At 45.4% G+C, this 17824-nt stretch overlaps 1 protein-coding gene across 1 annotated transcript in view; it reads right to left on the bottom strand.

Moving 5' to 3' along the window:
* Positions 1-17272, bottom strand: part of LOC126095264 (odorant receptor 4-like) — a 44792-nt gene extending 27520 nt beyond the window's left edge. The window contains exons 1-2 of the mRNA XM_049910025.1: positions 17213-17272; positions 6995-7150 (exon numbers count right to left, since the gene is read on the bottom strand). Coding sequence (XP_049765982.1) covers positions 6995-7150; positions 17213-17272 — 216 coding nt within the window. The remainder of the gene's footprint in view (positions 1-6994; positions 7151-17212) is intronic.
* Between the last annotated feature and the right edge of the window lie 552 nt (positions 17273-17824).

The raw sequence follows: 17824 nt of genomic DNA, 5'->3' as shown, positions 1-17824 counted from the left end.
CGACGTTTGGAGTATTTAATGGCAGGATGCTGCAACCAGCTAGGGATTTTGACTATCTAAGTCACCAGTTGGACAGAATTAGGCGCGACCTCCCTGAGGAAGATATCCTACAACTTTCTCGATGAGTGCAAAGCCGAATAAGTGCTTGCGTAAGGGACAGGTGTGGCCCAACGCGTTATTGCCTTTCTCAATTTGTCATGCTCTTTCTCTTGAAAAAATCAACCAATTTTTCTGAAATTGTAGTCATATCTTCGTCCTTACATGATCATCACGTTTACCGACTTCTGTCGCGTTCGCATAATTTAGAGCTTCTTATTGTATTTTAAGAAGAACGTCTCTTAATTCATGGCTGATGGGAAGGAAAATACGAGTGTTGGAACTTAAATAGTGACAACTATTTATTCACGACCGATACAAACGAGTTACATGTTTGCACCTGTTACTGTCCTTCATAGTAGTCACCAGCGCTATGTAGAACTCATTGCCAGCGAAGTGGAAGGCGTAGTATACCGTTAGCAGAGTACGCAGAGTACGCGAAAGAACTTACCCCCCTTCTAACAGCCGTGTACCGCAAGTCTCTAGAGGAACGGAAGGTTCCAAATGATTGGAAAAGAGCACAGGTAGTCCCAGTCTTCAAGAAGGGTCGTCGAGCAATGCGCAAAACTATAGACCTATATCTCTGACGTCGATCTGTTGTAGAATTTTAGAACATGTTTTTTGCTCGAATATCATGTCGTTTTTGGAAACTCAGAATCTACTATGTAGGAATCAACATGGATTCCGGAGACAGCGATCGTGTGAGACCCAACTCGCTTTATTTGTTCATGAGACCCAGAAAATATTAGATACAGGCTCCCAGGTAGATGCTATTTTTCTTGACTTCCGGAAGGCGTTCGATACAGTTCCGCACTGTCGCCTGATAAACAAAGTAAGAGCCTACGGAATATCAGACCAGCTGTGTGGTTGGATTGAAGAGTTTTTAGCAAACAGAACACAGCATGTTGTTATCAACGGAGAGACGTCTACAGACGTTAAAGTAACCTCTGGTGTGCCACAGGGGAGTGTTATGGGACCATAGCTTTTCACAATATATACACTCCTGGAAATTGAAATAAGAACACCGTGAATTCATTGTCCCAGGAAGGGGAAATTTTATTGACACATTCCTGGGGTCAGATACATCACATGATCACACTGACAGAACCACAGGCACATAGACACAGGCAACAGAGCATGCACAATGTCGGCACTAGTACAGTGTATATCCACCTTTCGCAACAATGCAGGCTGCTATTCTCCCATGGAGACGATCGTAGAGATGCTGGATGTAGTCCTGTGGAACGGCTTGCCATGCCATTTCCACCTGGCGCCTCAGTTGGACCAGCGTTCGTGCTGAACGTGCAGACCGCGTGAGACGACGCTTCATCCAGTCCCAAACATGCTCAATGGGGGAAAGATCCGGAGATCTTGCTGGCCAGGGTAGTTGACTTACACCTTCTAGAGCACGTTGGGTGGCACGGGATACATGCGGACGTGCATTGTCCTGTTGGAACAGCAAGTTCCCTTGACGGTCTAGGAATGGTAGAACGATGGGTTCGATGGCGGTTTGGATGTACCGTGCACTATTCAGTGTCCCCTCGACGATCACCAGTGGTGTACGGCCAGTGTAGGAGATCGCTCCCCACACCATGATGCCGGGTGTTGGCCCTGTGTGCCTCGGTCGTATGCAGTCCTGATTGTGGCGCTCACCTGCACGGCGCCAAACACGCATATGACCATCATTGGCACCAAGGCAGAAGCGACTCTCATCGCTGAAGACGACACGTCTCCATTCGTCCCATCATTCACGCCTGTCGTGACACCACTGGAGGCGGGCTGCACGATGTTGGGGTGTGAGCGGAAGACGGCCTAACGGTGTGCGGGACCGTAGCCCAGCTTCATGGAGACGGTTGCGAATGGTCCTCGCCGATACCCCAGGAGCAACAGTGTCCCTAATTTGCTGGGAAGTGGCGGTGCGGTCCCCTACGGCACTGCGTAGGATCCTACGGTCTTGGCGTGCATCCGTGCGTCGCTGCGGTCCGGACCCAGATCGACGGGCACGTGCACCTTCCGCCGACCACTGGCGACAACATCGATGTACTGTGGAGACCTCACGCCCCACGTGTTGAGCAATTCGGCGGTACGTCCACCCGGCCTCCCGCATGCCCACTATACGCCCTCGCTCAAAGTCCATAAACTGCACATACGGTTCACGTCCACGCTGTCGCGGCATGCTACCAGTGTTAAAGACTGCGATGGAGCTCCGTATGCCACGGCAAACTGGCTGACACTGACGGCGGCGGTGCACAAATGCTGCGCAGCTAGCGCCATTCGACGGCCAACACCGCGGTTCCTGGTGTGTCCGCTGTGCCGTGCGTGTGATCATTGCTTGTACATCCCTCTCGCAGTGTCCGGAGCAAGTATGGTGGGTCTGACACACCGGTGTCAATGTGTTCTTTTTTCCATTTCCAGGAGTGTATAAATGACCTAGTTGATAGTGTCGGAAGTTCCATGCGGCTTTTCGCGGATGATGCTGTAGTATACAGAGAAGTTGCAGCATTAGAAAATTGTAGCGAAATGCAGGAAGATCTGCAGCGGATAGGCACTTGGTGCAGGGAATTGCAACTGACCCTTAACATAGACAAATGTAATGTATTGCGAATACATAGAAAGAAGGATCCTTTATTGTATGATTATATGATAGCGGAACAAACACTGGTAGCAGTTACTTCTGTAAAATGTCTGGGAGTATGCGTGCGGAACGATTTGAAGTGAAATGATCATATAAAATAAATTGTTGGTAAGGTGGGTACCAGGTTGAGATTCATTGGGAGAGTCCTTAGAAAATGTAGTCCATCAACAAAGGAGGTGGCTTACAAAACACTCGTTCGACCTATACTTGAGTATTGCTCATCAGTGTGGGATCCGTACCAGATCGGGTTGACGGAGGAGATAGAGAAGATTCAAAGAAGAGCGGCGCGTTTCGTCACAGGGTTATTTGGTAACCGTGATAGCGTTACGGAGATGTTTAACAAACTCAAGTGGCAGACTCTGCAAGAGAGGCGCTCTGCATCGCGGTGTAGCTTGCTCGCCAGGTTTCGAGAGGGTGTGTTTCTGGATGAGGTATCGAATATATTGCTTCCCCCTACTTATACCTCCCGAGGAGATCACGAATGTAAAATTAGAGAGATTAGAGCGCGCACAGAGGCCTTCAGACAGTCGTTCTTCCCGCGAACCATACGCGACTGGAACAGGAAAGGGAGGTAATGACAGTGGCACCTAAAGTGCCCTCCGCCACACACCGTTGGGTGGCTTGCGGAGTATAAATGTAGATGTAGATGTAGATGTAGATGTAGATGTTCTGTTGATGGTGCGAATGGAGATTCTCGTTTACGACTGTGATGGCGTTATCCTAATGCCTTACGTTCCTCCACGGCAGACTGTCAATGCACAGTATTACTGTTCGTTTTCGGAGCATCGCCTGAGACCAGCTTTGCGAAAGAAGCGGCGAAACTTTCTGCGCAACCCACCCATCATTTTGCACGACAAGTCGCGGGCGCATACAGCGCAATCTGTTGCTGCTCCGTTCGGTCGATGGGACTGGAGAGTACTGTACCACCCATACTCCCCGGACGTAAATCCTCGTGACTTTGATTTGATTCCGAAGATGAAGGAATCAAAAAAATGGTTCAAATGGCTCTGAGCACTATGGGACTCTACATCTTAGGTCATAAGTCCCCTAGAACTTAGAACTACTTAAACCTAACTAACCTAAGGACATCACACACATCCATGCCCGAGGCAGGATTCGAACCTGCGAACGTAGCAGTCGCGCGGTTCCGGACTGAGCGCCTAGAACCGTGAGACCACCGCGGCCGGCATGAAGGAACCACTTCGTGGCATTCGGTTCAGAACTGTTCCAGAGATTCGACAGGCAGTAGATTGCTCCATTCGCGCAATCAACATAACAAGCTCTGCTAACGGTATACTACGCCTTCCACATCGCTGGCAACGGGTTCTACACAACGCTGGTGACTACTTTGAAGGACAGTAATAGGTGCAAACATGTAACTCTTTTGTATTGGTTGTGAATAAATAATAATCATCATCATCATCATGATCATCATCATCATCAGCCAATTCAATCATTAAATGATGTGACCTCTTCGAGTCATGGATTCAGGTAGGCTTTCAGCAGTCTTCTCTAAGTGGGACGGTCTTGGGCAGCTCTCTGCAAGGTGTTACCAGCGATCTTCTTGATTTCTTTGTTCCATCTATCTGGTGGTCTTACCCTAGGCCTCCGGTGCTCTCTCGGACTCCACTCCAGTACTAGCTTCGTTCATCTGTTGTCTTTTCTTCTCGCGAGCTGACAAGCCCACTGCCATTTCAAGGAACCTACTGTCTCTAAGATGTCATTAACCTTCGTCACAGACCGGATGTTATCTGCCCTTTTCCTATCCTTTCATGTGTAGCCCAGCATTGATATCTCCTTGGCTCTCTGTGCTCTCCTAAGTTTCCCTTTTGTAAATGAGTTCAGTGTCCATGTCTCGCAGCCATACGCCATCACAGGAAGAATGCATTGATCAAATACTGATTTCTTCAGATTTACTGGCATCTTTGATCTGAATATTGTTGAATTCATCCCAAATGCTTGTCAGCCAAGCTTGATGCGTCGATAGATTTCTGGCCTTATGTCTCCCTTCATAATTATAATCTGGCCACGGTAGACATATTCACTGATCTCTTCTAATAGACTGTCCTTGACTTTCTCATCTGAGGCTGGGACCCATTTGTTGGACATTACTTTTGTTTTGGAAAGGTTCATGTTCAAACCAACCAGCTGCCATTCCGATTCAAGATCTGTAAGTTTTGGAGCTCTGTGAAGTCTTTGGCCACTAAGGCAATATCATCAGCAAATCTCAAGTTGGTAAGCCTTCTTCCATTAATTCAAATTCACTTACCTTCCCAGCTCAGCTTTGACATAGCCATTTCCAATACAGTAGAGAACAGTTTTGGGGAGATGTGAATAAATAGTTGCCACTATTTGTTCCAACCCTCATATCAATCGACAAATGTATTTCGAGCTTGTTGATTTTAAAGTACACATCCTCCGTTTGCGATTAACCGAATGCTGTCACTGTAGCTGCATTCACTTTGTTTGGCGACGAGTACAAGAACGTTTTAGTAAAGGTAAGTGGATGAGACGGATATGTCTGAATCTACACTTGACAATGGGAGAAATATCTTAAGAGAAATATCATAAGACCCTTATAATGCACGTCACCTTCCAAAAGACGTTCAACTAGGTAAAATGCTGCTATGTGTTACAAAGTCCGATAAAATCAGGAGTATTCTGTAGGGAAGGGCGGATAGTGTACAACATGTGCAATAAGGAAGATGGAACAGTAAGAATTGAAGATCAAGAAGGAGTAAGACAGAATGTAAGACCGGATGTTGCCTCTCGCCAACACTGCTCAGTCTATACAATGGAAAAGTAATGACTGAAATAAAGAAGACTGAGATCATGAATTCTAATATACAACTTTCTTTTTTCTAGAGTATTTAGGAGTTAAAAGCTTTTTCAAGGTACGAGGTGCATTCAAGTTCTAAGGCCTCCAATTTTTTGTCTCCAGACTGGAAAGAGATAGAAACATGCGCATTGTTTTAAAATGAGGCCGCATTCATTGTCAATACGTCCCAGATATGGCAGCACCGTACGGCAGATGAAATTTTACCGCCAGTGGCGAGAATGAGAACTGTTTTAAATACTTAAAATGGCGACGTTTTCCTTACTTGAACAGCGTGCAATCATTCGTTTTCTGAATTTGTGTGGTGTGAAACCAATTGAAATTCATCGACAGTTGAAGGAGACATGTGGTGATGGAGTTATGGATGTGACGAAAGCGCGTTCGTGGGTGCGACAGTTTAATGAAGGCAGAACATCGTGTGACAACAAACCGAAACAACCTCGGGCTCGCACAAGCCGGTCTGACGACATGATCGAGAAAGTGGAGAGAATTGTTTTGGGGGATCGCTGAATGACTATTGAACAGATCGCCTCCAGAGTTGGCATTTCTGTGAGTTCTGTGCACACAATCCTGCACGACGACCTGAAAATGCGAAAAGTGTGATCCAGGTGGGTGGACGGACGGACGGACGGACGATCACATGGCTGTCCGTGTGGCATGTTGCCAAGCAATGTTGACGTGCAACGACAGCATGAATGGGACTTTCTTTTCATCGGTTGTGACAATGGATGAGACGTGGATGCCATTTTTCAATCCAGAAACAAAGCGCCAGTCAGCTCAATGGAAGCACACAGATTCACCGCCGCCAAAAAAATTTCGGGTAACCGCCAGTGCTGAAAAAACGATGGTGTCCATGTTCTGGGACAGCGAGGGCGTAATCCTTACCAATTGCGTTCCAAAGGGCACTACGGTAACAGGTGCATCCTACGAAAATGTTTTGAAGAACAAATTCCTTCCTGCACTGCAACAAAAACGTCCGGGAAGGGCTGCGCGTGTGCTGTTTCACCAAGACAACGCACCCGCACATCGAGCTAACGTTACGCAACAGTTTCTTCGTGATAACAACTTTGAAGTGATTCCTCATGTTCCCTACTCACCTGACTTGGGTCCTAGTGACTTTTGGCTTTTTCCAACAATGAAATACACTCTCCGTGGCCGCACATTCACCAGCCGTGCTGCTATTGCCTCAGCGATTTTCCAGTGGTCAAAACAGACTCCTAAAGAAGCCTTCACCGCTGCCATGGGATCATAGCGCCAGCGTTGTGAAAAATTTGTACGTCTGCAGGGCGATTAGGTCGAGAAGTAACGCCAGTTTCATCGATTTCGGGTCTGTAGTTAATTAGAATAAAAAATCTGAGGCCTTAGAACTTGAATGCACCTCGTACATAGACAACAACACGTAAGACAGACGGGTGTGCAGCACTTACCCGTACAAAGGTGGCGCGGGAGATGTGGTAGAACTTGCCGGCGGTGAGCCCCAGCGGCCTCTGCGCCCTGCACAGCACCAGCACGAGGGCGCGCCTCAGCCTGGGCGTGGACTGCAGCCAGCAGCACGAGTAGGCGCCCACCGCCAGCTGGGAGCTCTGCGGCACCAAGCAGACAGCGCACCCGCCTTGAGCACAAGAAGAGAGGCTGGCAGCTACAACTGCAGCCGGTACTACTGGCGGATACAAGCAATTCTGTGGACTGATCTATGTTACAACGTGGCCAAAACGTTCTATCAGTGAACTGTACTCGGTTGCCTGCCTAACTAATTCAAGGGGTAGGATAAATTTTATTCACAGTATTTCATACAAGTATTGACCAAATTTACACTCATGTCACAATCTGATCGTTAAGATGTACGAGGGCAGTTCAATAAGTAATACAACACAATTTTTTTCTCGGCCAATTTTTGTTGAAAAAACCGGAAATTTCTTGTGGAATATCTTCAAACATTCCCGCTTCGTCTCGCATAGTTTCATTGACTTCCGACAGGTGGCAGCGGTGTACGGAGCTGTTAAAATGGCGTCTGTAACGGATGTGCGTTGCAAACAACGGGCAGTGATCGAGTTTCTTTTGGCGGAAAACCAGGGCATCTCAGATATTCATAGGCGCTTGCAGAATGTCTACGGTGATCTGGCAGTGGACAAAAGCACGGTGAGTCGTTGGGCAAAGCTTGTGTCATCATCGCCGCAAGGTCAAGCAAGACTGTCGGATCTCCCGCGTGCGGGCCGGCCGTGCACAGCTGTGACTCCTGCAATGGCGGAGCGTGCGAACAAACTCGTTCGAGATGATCGACGGATCACCATCAAACAACTCAGTGCTCAACTTGACATCTGTGTTGGTAGTGCTGTCACAATTGTTGACCAGTTGCGATATTCAAACGTTTGTTCCCGCTGGGTCCCCCGTTGTCTAACCGAACGCCATAAAGAGCAAAGGAGAACCATCTGTGCGGAATTGCTTGCTCGTCATGTGGCTGAGGGTGACAATTTCTTGTCAAAGATTGTTACAGGCGATGAAACATTGGTTCATCACTTCGAACCTGAAACAAAACGGCTATCAATGGAGTGGCGCCACACCCACTCCCCTACCAAGAAAAAGTTTAAAGCCATACCCTCAGCCGGTGAAGTCATGGTTACAGTCTTCTGGGACGCTGAAGGGGTTATTCTGTTCGATGTCCTTCCCCATGGTCAAACGATCAACTCTGAAGTGTATTATGCTACTCTTCAGAAATTGAAGAAACGACTTCACCGTGTTCGTAGACACAAAAATCTGAACGAACTTCTCCTTCTTCATGACAACACAAGACCTCACACAAGTATCCGCACCCGAGAGGAGCTCAGTGGACTGTTCTTCCTCATGCACCCTACAGCCCCGATCTCGCACCGTCGGATTTCCATATGTTTGGCGCAATGAGGGACGCAATCCGTGGGAGGCACTACGCGGATGATGAAGAAGTTATTGACGCAGTACGACGTTGGCTCCGACATCGACCAGTGGAGTGGTACCGTGCAGGCATACAGGCCCTCATTTCAAGGTGGCGTAAGGCCGTAGCATTGAATGGAGATTACGTTGAAAAATAGTGTTGTGTAGCTAAAAGATTGGGGAATAACCTGGTGTATTTCAATGCTGAATAAAACAACCCCTGTTTCAGAAAAAAATGTGTTGCATTACTTATTGAACTGCCCTCGTATAATCATACATTAAAAGCTCAACACACTAAGTCAAAGCCGGCCGGTGTGGCCGTGCGGTTCTAGGCGCTTCAGTCTGGAACCGCGTAACCGCTACGGTCGCAGGTTCGAATCCTGCCTCGGGCATGGATGTGTGTGATGTCCTTAGGTTAGTTAGGTTTAAGTAGTTCTAAGTTCTAGGGGTCTGATGACCACAGATACTAAGTCCCATAGTGCTCAGAGCCATTTGAACCACTAACTCTAATAAAAAAAATATCTGTAGGAAGTGTAGCTACAAAGTAATGAGACTATTGCTGCAAAACTGTTACTTCGAGAATAGACATATTTACTTATTGTCACCGTAAGTATGCTGCCCTCATCCGTCCATACAACGCTCCGTACGAATTTTTTGTTGCTGCAAACAGTGCTGCGAGTCTACTTCAGTTAGCTGTTTGCTGACACGTGCTGCGTTTCCTTTCGCTGCTTCGAGGGATGGGTATCTTGTTCCGTTTAACGTAGCTCTGACCTTGGGCAATATATATACCTCACACCTACATATACATGAATATCAGAAAAATACACTTAAGTGCCTGGCAGAGGTTCATAGAATCACCTTCACAATTATTCCCTACTATTACACTCTCGAACATCGTGCGGAATAAGCGAGCACCTATATCTTTCTGAGCGAGCTCTGATTTCTCCTAGTTTATTACAATGATGGTTTCTCCCTAAGTAGGCCTGCGTCAGTAAAATATTTTCGCGTTTGCAGGAGAAATTTGGTGATTAAATTTTCATGAAAGGGTCTCGCCGCAACTAGAAACGCCTTGACGAAATAAATCTCGGGTGAACAGCCTGGTATGATTGTGCATAGGACGCAATATTTCGGCAATCGGCCACGTTGCCATGATCAGTACGCACCTCATGATGGCAACGTGGTCGATTGCCGAAATATTGCGTCCTATGCACACTCATACCACGCTGTTCACCCGAGATTAATTTCGTCATAAAATACGCCTGGAGAAATTGAAGAATCACATGGAAACGGCTTTCTTTTAATGATGTTCACTGCAAATCCTATATCATGTTCGTCACACTCTCCTCCCTGTTCCTCAATAATACAAACCGTCCTGCCCTTTTTGAAATTTTTCGACGTACTCCGTTAATCCTATCTGTTAAAGATCCTATGCCGAGCAGCAGTATTCCAAAAGAGAACGGAGAAGCGTACTGCAGGCAGTCTTTTTAGCAGATCCGGTTCATCTATGTCTTCTGTCAATAAAACGCAGTCTTTGCTTCGCCTTCTGCACAACATTTTCTATGTGTTCCTTCCAATTTTAGTTGTTCGTAGTTGGAATTCCTAGGTATTTAGTTGAATTTACGACCGTCAAATGTAACTGATTCATCGTGCAACCGAAGTTCAACGTATTCACTTCGACACTCTTGTGAATGAACTGACGCTTCTGTTAATTTGGGTCAGTTGCCAATTTTCGCACCACAGAAATAGTTTTTCTAATTCAATTTGTAATTTGTTTTGATATTCTGATGACTTTCTTAGACACTAAACGACAGCATCATCTGCAAACAACCTAAGATCGCTGATAGTTTGTATAGCCAAGGAACAGCAAATAGCCTATATCATTATTATGGGCAACGCCACATATCACGTCTGTTTTACTAGATGACTTTGTGTCAATTACTACAGACTGCGACCTCTCGCACCGGAAATCTCATCGTCCCAGGTGAGGCGAATAAGGTAGTCGGTATAACACTAGAATAGTGTAGTTCGTTAGAAAGCTCTTAATAGCCAATGCGGAACGAGCTGGTGCGTTGTCTTGATGGAGAACCTATGACTGGTTCTTCCGAAATTCCGGTCGTCTTTTTTTTCTTATTTTCTCACGCAACTGAGCAAGAACATAGAGGTAGTAATGTTGATTAATGGTAGGTCAGGAACCTAGTGAAGATACACAATTCCATGAATATCGAGAAAAATCATCATCTCCGCTTTGAATTTTCGTTTGCTTATTCTAGATTTTCTCGCACCTGGTGAAGTTGCCCCCTACCTGTGCGTGGATCTCCGCTTGGTTTCTGGATCACAGATAACAAATCAAGAGTTGTCACACGTGTGGTGTCACCGCCAGACACCACACTTGCTAGGTGGTAGCCTTTAAATCGGCCGCGGTCCGTTAGTATACGTCGGACCCGCGTGTCGCCACTATCAGTGATTACAGACCGAGCGCCGCCACACGGCAGGTCTAGAGAGACTTCCTAGCACTCGCCCAGTTGTACAACCGACTTTGCTAGCGATGGTTCACTGACATTTTCCGAGACGATAGTTAGCATAGCCTTCAGCTACGTAATTTGCTACGACCTAACAAGGCGCCATTATCAGTTACTATTGATACTGTGAATCATGTGCCGTCAAGAGCGATGTTCACCATTAATGGATTAAAGTTAAGTATTCCACCAGCTATGTCCGTTTTTTCTAAATTCTAATTTCCCTGTCCTGTTCCAGACCTCACGTCAGCCTGCGTGAGCTAAAACGCGTGCCTTTCGGCTTCCTCTAGTAACACGGTGTTGGCTCTTCTGCCAACCACAACAACATGTTATAACTCCTTCAAAGAAATTTGGAGCACTTTCTGCATGGTACTCAAAGTGTCACTACAAACATTTTTATGAGGTTCATTTGTTCGATGATGAGAATTGTCGGCACCAGTTTGGCCGAAACTTATCTCATGTTAAACTGGTTACCTAAAGCTTTCCTTACACATTCTCTGTAAACTCCTATAGTCTCAGTAATCGATAGGACTGTATTGTATGGAACTGGGGACCTTGAAACGACGGAGAAGCTTCTTCCCTGCCGTAGCCCTCAGTTGTTCACAAGCCCACAACAGGCCAAAAAACTCACCCCATCGCCGCCCCACACCGAACCCAGGGTTATAGTGCGGTTCGGCCCTCCTCCCGCCCCTGCCCCGGGAACGTCTCACACCAGACGAGTGTAACCCCAATGTCTGCGTGGTAGAGTAATTATGGTGTACGCGTACGTGGAGAAAGTGTTTGCGCAGCAATCGCCGACATAGTGTAACTGAGGTGGAGTAAGGGCAATCAGCCCGTATTCGCCGAGGCAAATGGAAAACCGCCTTAAAAACCATCCACAGACTGGCGGACACACAGGAACTCGTCACTAATCCGCCGGGCGGATTCGTGCCGGGAACGGGCACGACTTCCCGCCCCTGAAGGCAGTGCGTAAGACCGCACGGCTAACCAACCGGGCGGGCAAATAGATCGAGTGCTCAACCGATGCTTTGATCTAGCCAGGTTACCGACCTGTTTAATATCGTCATCTGTTATTTTATGTTGAAGGGCATCCCGGAATCAGTCATCTTCAGCCCCTTTTCAACTATCTTGGAAATGCCTGAACCATGATAAACAGTCTTCACCAGAAACTTACTTTAGTGAGAGATAGATTTCAGTAGGAGTTTTTCCAAGTTTCGTGTGAAACTTCAGAATAATTCGTTGGTCTATTACTGCGCTTATCTGTGACAGCATCAGTCCTGTTATTTTATACCACACCTTGCGTTTTCTGAGAGACCATAACTCACAAATAGAAAACTACCCACACTATAGCCAGCCAGTATATAAAAACGGGACCATTTATCGAATTCCTACAAACGTAGCGAGTAATTTCAAACCTTAAAGAAAATGTTATCATTGACAACCCATCAGTCCAAGAAAATCATTAAAGCAAAAGTCCGCAGCTCGTGGTCTTGCGGTAGCGTTCTCGCTTCCAGCGCACGGGGTCCCGGGTTCGATTCCCGGCGGGGTCAGGGATTTTCTCTGCCTCGAGATGACTGGGTGTTGTGTGTCTTTCATCATCATTTCATACTCATTCACTCGCAAGTCGCCGAAATGGCGTCAGCAAAAAGGTACTTGGATTCTGGCGGCCGAACACCCCGCATGGGTTTCCCGGCCAACAATGCCGTACGATCATTTCATTTCATTGAAGGAAAACCTGTTACCGCATACCACAAATTCGCAGTTCATGCACCAAGGCCTCATCACTCGCCATGACGTTTCAATTTATAAGTTCGTTACTGTTACCCCTATGCAGGGTGGTCCATTGATAGTGACCGGGCCAAATATCTCACGAAACAAGCATCAAAAGAAAAAACTACAAAGAACGAAACTCGTCTAGCTTGAAGGGGGAAACAGATGGCGCTATGGTTGGACCGCTAGATGAAACTGTCATAGGTCGAACGGATATCAACTGCGCTTTTTTTAAATAGGAACCCCCATTTTTATTACATATTCGTGTAGTACGTAAAGAAGTATCAATGTTTTAGTTGGACCACTTTTTTAGCTTTGTGATAGATGGCGCTGTAATAGTCACAAACGTATAAGTACGTGGTATCACGTAACATTCTGACAGTGCGGACGGTATTTGCTTCGTGATACATTGCCTGTGTCAAAATGGACCGTTTACCAATTGCGGGAAAGGTCCATATCGTGTTCATTGTGATCGAAATGCCCAACGGGCGTGTGCTGTGCATGCTGCTCGGTATCCTGGACGACATCATCCAAGTGTCCGGACCGTTAGCCGGATAGTTACGTTATTTAAGGAAACAGGAAGTGTTCAGCTACGTGTGAAACGTCAACAACGGCCTGCATGAAATGGTGATGCCCAAGTATGTGTTTTAGCTGCTGTCGCGACGAATTCGCACATCAGTAGCAGACAAATTGCGCGAAAGTCGGGATTCTCAAAAACGTCGGTGTTGAGAATGCTACATCAACATCGATTGCACCCGTACCATATTTTTATGCACCAGGAATTGCATGGCGAAACTTTGAACGTCGTGTACAGTTCTGCACTGAGCACAAGAGAAATTACGGAACGATGACAGATATTTTGCACACGTTCTATTTGGCGACGAAGCGTCATTCACCAACAGCGGTAACGTAAAGCGGCGTAATATGTACTATTGGGCTACGGAAAATCCATGATGGCTGCTACAAGTGGAACATCAGCGACCTTGGCGGGTTAATGTATGGTGCAGCATTATGGAAGGAAGGATAATTGGCACCCATTCTATCGATAGGAATCTAAATGGTGTAATGTATGCTGATTTCCAACATAATGTGTTGCCGATGTTACTACAAGACGTTTCACTGCATGACAGAATGGCGATGGAGGTCCGGCACACAGCTCGCATGCGGTTGAAGCGGTATTGAATAGCATATTTCATTACAGGTGGAGTGGTCGTCGAAGCACAATACCATGGCCCGCACGTTCACCGGATCTGACGTCCCCGGTTATCTTTCTGTGGGGAAAGTTGAACGATATTTGCCATCGTGATCCACCGACAACGCCTAGCAACATGCGCCAGCGCACTGTCAATGCATGTGCGAACATTACGGAAGGCCGATTACTCGCTGTTGAGAGGAATGTCGTTACACGTATTGCCAAATGCATTAAGGTTGAAGGAAATCATTTTCAGCATTTATTGCATTAATGTGGTATTTACACGTAATCACGCTGTAACAGCATGCGTTCTCAGAAATGATAAGTTCACAAAGGTACATGTATCACATTGGAACAGCCTCAATAAAATGTTCAGACGTACCTACGTTCTGTAATTTAATTTAAAGAACCTACATGTTACCAACTGTTCGTCTAAAATAGTGAGCTATACCTTTGTGGCTATTACAGCGCCATCTGTCACAAAGCGAAGAAAGTGGTCCAACTAAAACATTCATATTTCTCTACGTACTACACGAATATGTAATAAAAATGTGGGTTCCTATTGAAAAAAACGCAGTTGTTATCCGTTTGATCTATGGCAGCGCCATCTAACAGGCCAACCATAGCACCATCTGGTTTCCCCCTTCAAGCTAGACAAGTTTCGTGCTTTGTAGTTTTTTCGTTTGATGCTGATTTCGTGAGATGTTTGGCCCAGTCACTATCAATGGACCACCCTGTATATACAGGGTTACTACAAATGATTGAAGCGATTTCACAGCTCTACAATAAATTTATTATTTGAGATACTTTCACAATGCTTTGCACACACATACAAAAACGCAAAAAGTTTTTTTAGGCATTCACAAATGTTCGATATGTGCCCCTTTGGTGATTCGGCAGACATCAAGCCGATAATCAAGTTCCTCCCACACTCGGCGCAGCATGTCTCCATCAATGAGTTCGAAAGCATCGTTGATGCGAGCTCGCAGTTCTGGCATGTTTCTTGGTAGAGGAGGTTTAAACACTGAATCTTTCACATAACCCCACAGAAAGAAATCGCATGGGGTTAAGTCTGGAGAGCGTGGAGGGCTTGACATGAATTACTGATCATGATCTCCACCACGAACGATCCATCGGTTTTCCAATCACCTGTTTAAGAAATGCCGAACATCATGATGGAAGTGCGGTGGAGCACCATCCTGTTGAAGGATGAAGTCGGCGCTGTCGGTCTCCAGTTGTGGCATGAGCCAATTTTCCAGCATGTCCAGATTCACGTGTCCTGTAACGTTTTGTTCGCAGAAGAAAAAGGGGCCGTAAACTTTAAACCGTGAGATTGCACAAAACACGTGAACTTTTGGTGAATTGCGAATTTTCTGCATGAATACGTGAGGATTCTCTACCGCTCAGATTCGCACATTGTGTCTGTTCACTTCACCATTAAGAAAAAATGTTGCTTCATCACTGAAAACAAGTTTCGCACTGAATGCATCCCCTTCCATGAGCTGTTGCAACCGCGCCGAAAATTCAAAGCGTTTGACTTTGTCATCGGGTGTCAGGGCTTGTAGCAATTGTAAACGGTAAGGCTTCTGCTTTATCCTTTTCCGTCAAATTTTCCAAACCGTCGGCTGTGGTGCGTTTAGCTCCCTGCTTGCTTTATTCGTCGACTTCCGCGGGCTACGGGTGAAACTTGCCCGCACGCGTTCAACCGTTTCTTCGCTCACTGCAGGCCGACCCGTTGATTTCCCCTTACAGAGGCATCCAGAAGCTTCAAACTGCTCATACCATCGCCGAATGGAGTTAGCAGTTGGTGGATCTTTGTTGAACTTCGTCCTGAAGTGTCGTTGCACTGTTATGACTGACTGATGTGAGTGCATTTCAAGCACGACATACGCTTTCTCGGCTCCTGTCGCCATTTTGCCTCACTGCGCTCTCGAGCGCTCTGGCGGCAGAAACCTGAAGTGCGGCTTCAGCCGAACAAAACTTTATGAATTTTTCTACGTATCTGTAGTGTGTCGTGACCATATGTCAATGAATGGAGCTACAGTGAATTTATGAAATCGCTTCAATCATTTGTAATAGCCCTGTATATGTAGGTGAAAAATTATGTCATTGTACGACACAACCTTTAGGAAGTATGACGTCATAAACAATGACATGCATGAAAAACTAGCTTTCCTTTCAACTCAGCACATATTTCCCAGACTATACAAATCCAGTGTTTAATAATGACACTACTTAGCAACTTCTATCCTACGTTAAATATCTAACCTTTTCCACACTTTTCTCGCTTACAACCCGGAAAAGTAATGAATTTTTTAAATTATTATGAGTTTGTATCTTTAGCTTCGCATTATTTCGTGTGTGAACAACACTTAACTAATAAAACCGACACAGTTCCTGTTTTACCTCTTAAACCATGCAGACTGTACTTGCTTAAAGTAAAATAAGTAACACATTAACTTCTTTGTGCACAGGTTTCAAGTTGTTGTGTTCATGGAGTTCCTTTCTTTAACGAGTCAGGGGCCAGTGGGCTACAGGTGAAATAATAAATGGGGAGACCTTCAGCAGAATCAGCGAGGAACGGATTATCTGAAGAACACTGACTTGAATAAGGGACCGGGTAGAGGACAGCTGAGAACAATTTACACGTCACTAAAAGTTACGGAAGCAAAAACAGTAGGGTTCACTGGCATTGGGCTATTTGCATCAAATTATTGTATTTTGTTGGTCCTAAGTGCTTCCCTGAGACGATGAGGATGTTGACGTGTGTGGCGTCGTACCTGAGAGAAGACCGATGGCACTAAAGAAAAGAAAGGGAAACAATTATCACCTCTTCTATCAGAAAAAAAGACTGAGCTGTAGGATTAAATCTTCTACACACGTTGCAGCGATGGAGTATTTGAAATTTATAGTTGCGCGTTGCATTTACACGATACACGATCGACAAATGCAGTTACAATTTCAAGGTGGCCCCAGTGCAGACCAAAAACAAGTTTTAGGATAATGAAGTATTACAGTCCTGTGTTATATAACGCATTTTCAACAATTCATGAAAGCTGTTCAACATCACATAGAAAAATATATGATCAAAAAAAAGATGTAAAGTCGCCCAGAGGTGACGTAGATGGAGATACTACCCATACAAATTGAGTATGGCACAACACTAATATAGACTTCTTAAGACATTCATTACATACACTGAAATAAGTAACAGAAACTATTGTGACTCACAGTTTCCGGTGAAGCCATGTCTGGTTTACCTGATATAGTATGTCATCAGCGTACCAGCAGTAGATGAATATTTCGTATATAATAACCATCAGGTATGCCTGGAGTTTCAATAATGTTATGACATTGCCAGTATTCTGTAAAAGTTAATGAAAATAAAAATATTACATTCAGTGAATTAAACATTTAACACTACTAATATGGCACTAAGAAAAAATTGCAGAAGAGGAAGCCATACATAAATGAATAACAGGAATTTAGTTTATTTCGTAAGTATATTTTGCAATAAGGGTCGGATGTAATATACACAATGAAGCCCAATATTTTACATATCTCAGTCACGAGAAGAGTGATTGATTGGTATTTCAAAGAAGAGACATTATCCACTTACTAAACACAGAAAATACGAATGGAAATGAAGTTCATCAAGCAAACGTCTTTACTTCCGAAATATTTTAGAATGAAACATCTTGATTGACTGAACGAATTTCTTAATTCTTGAAACTAGTCATAAAACGTACCGTTGAACTCTGGAACAACGTCACGCATATAACAACTGTAGCGCCCAAGAACTGGAACAGTATAATAATGTTCAGCAAACCTTCTAGTTCCTTGACTAGCCTGTAACAACATATAACAAGAAA

Source organism: Schistocerca cancellata, chromosome 8 (genome assembly GCF_023864275.1).
Source record: "Schistocerca cancellata isolate TAMUIC-IGC-003103 chromosome 8, iqSchCanc2.1, whole genome shotgun sequence".
NCBI lineage: Eukaryota > Metazoa > Arthropoda > Insecta > Orthoptera > Acrididae > Schistocerca > Schistocerca cancellata.
The sequence above is the reverse complement of the archived record's forward strand: the minus strand, read 5'-3'. Positions and strand labels throughout refer to the sequence as shown.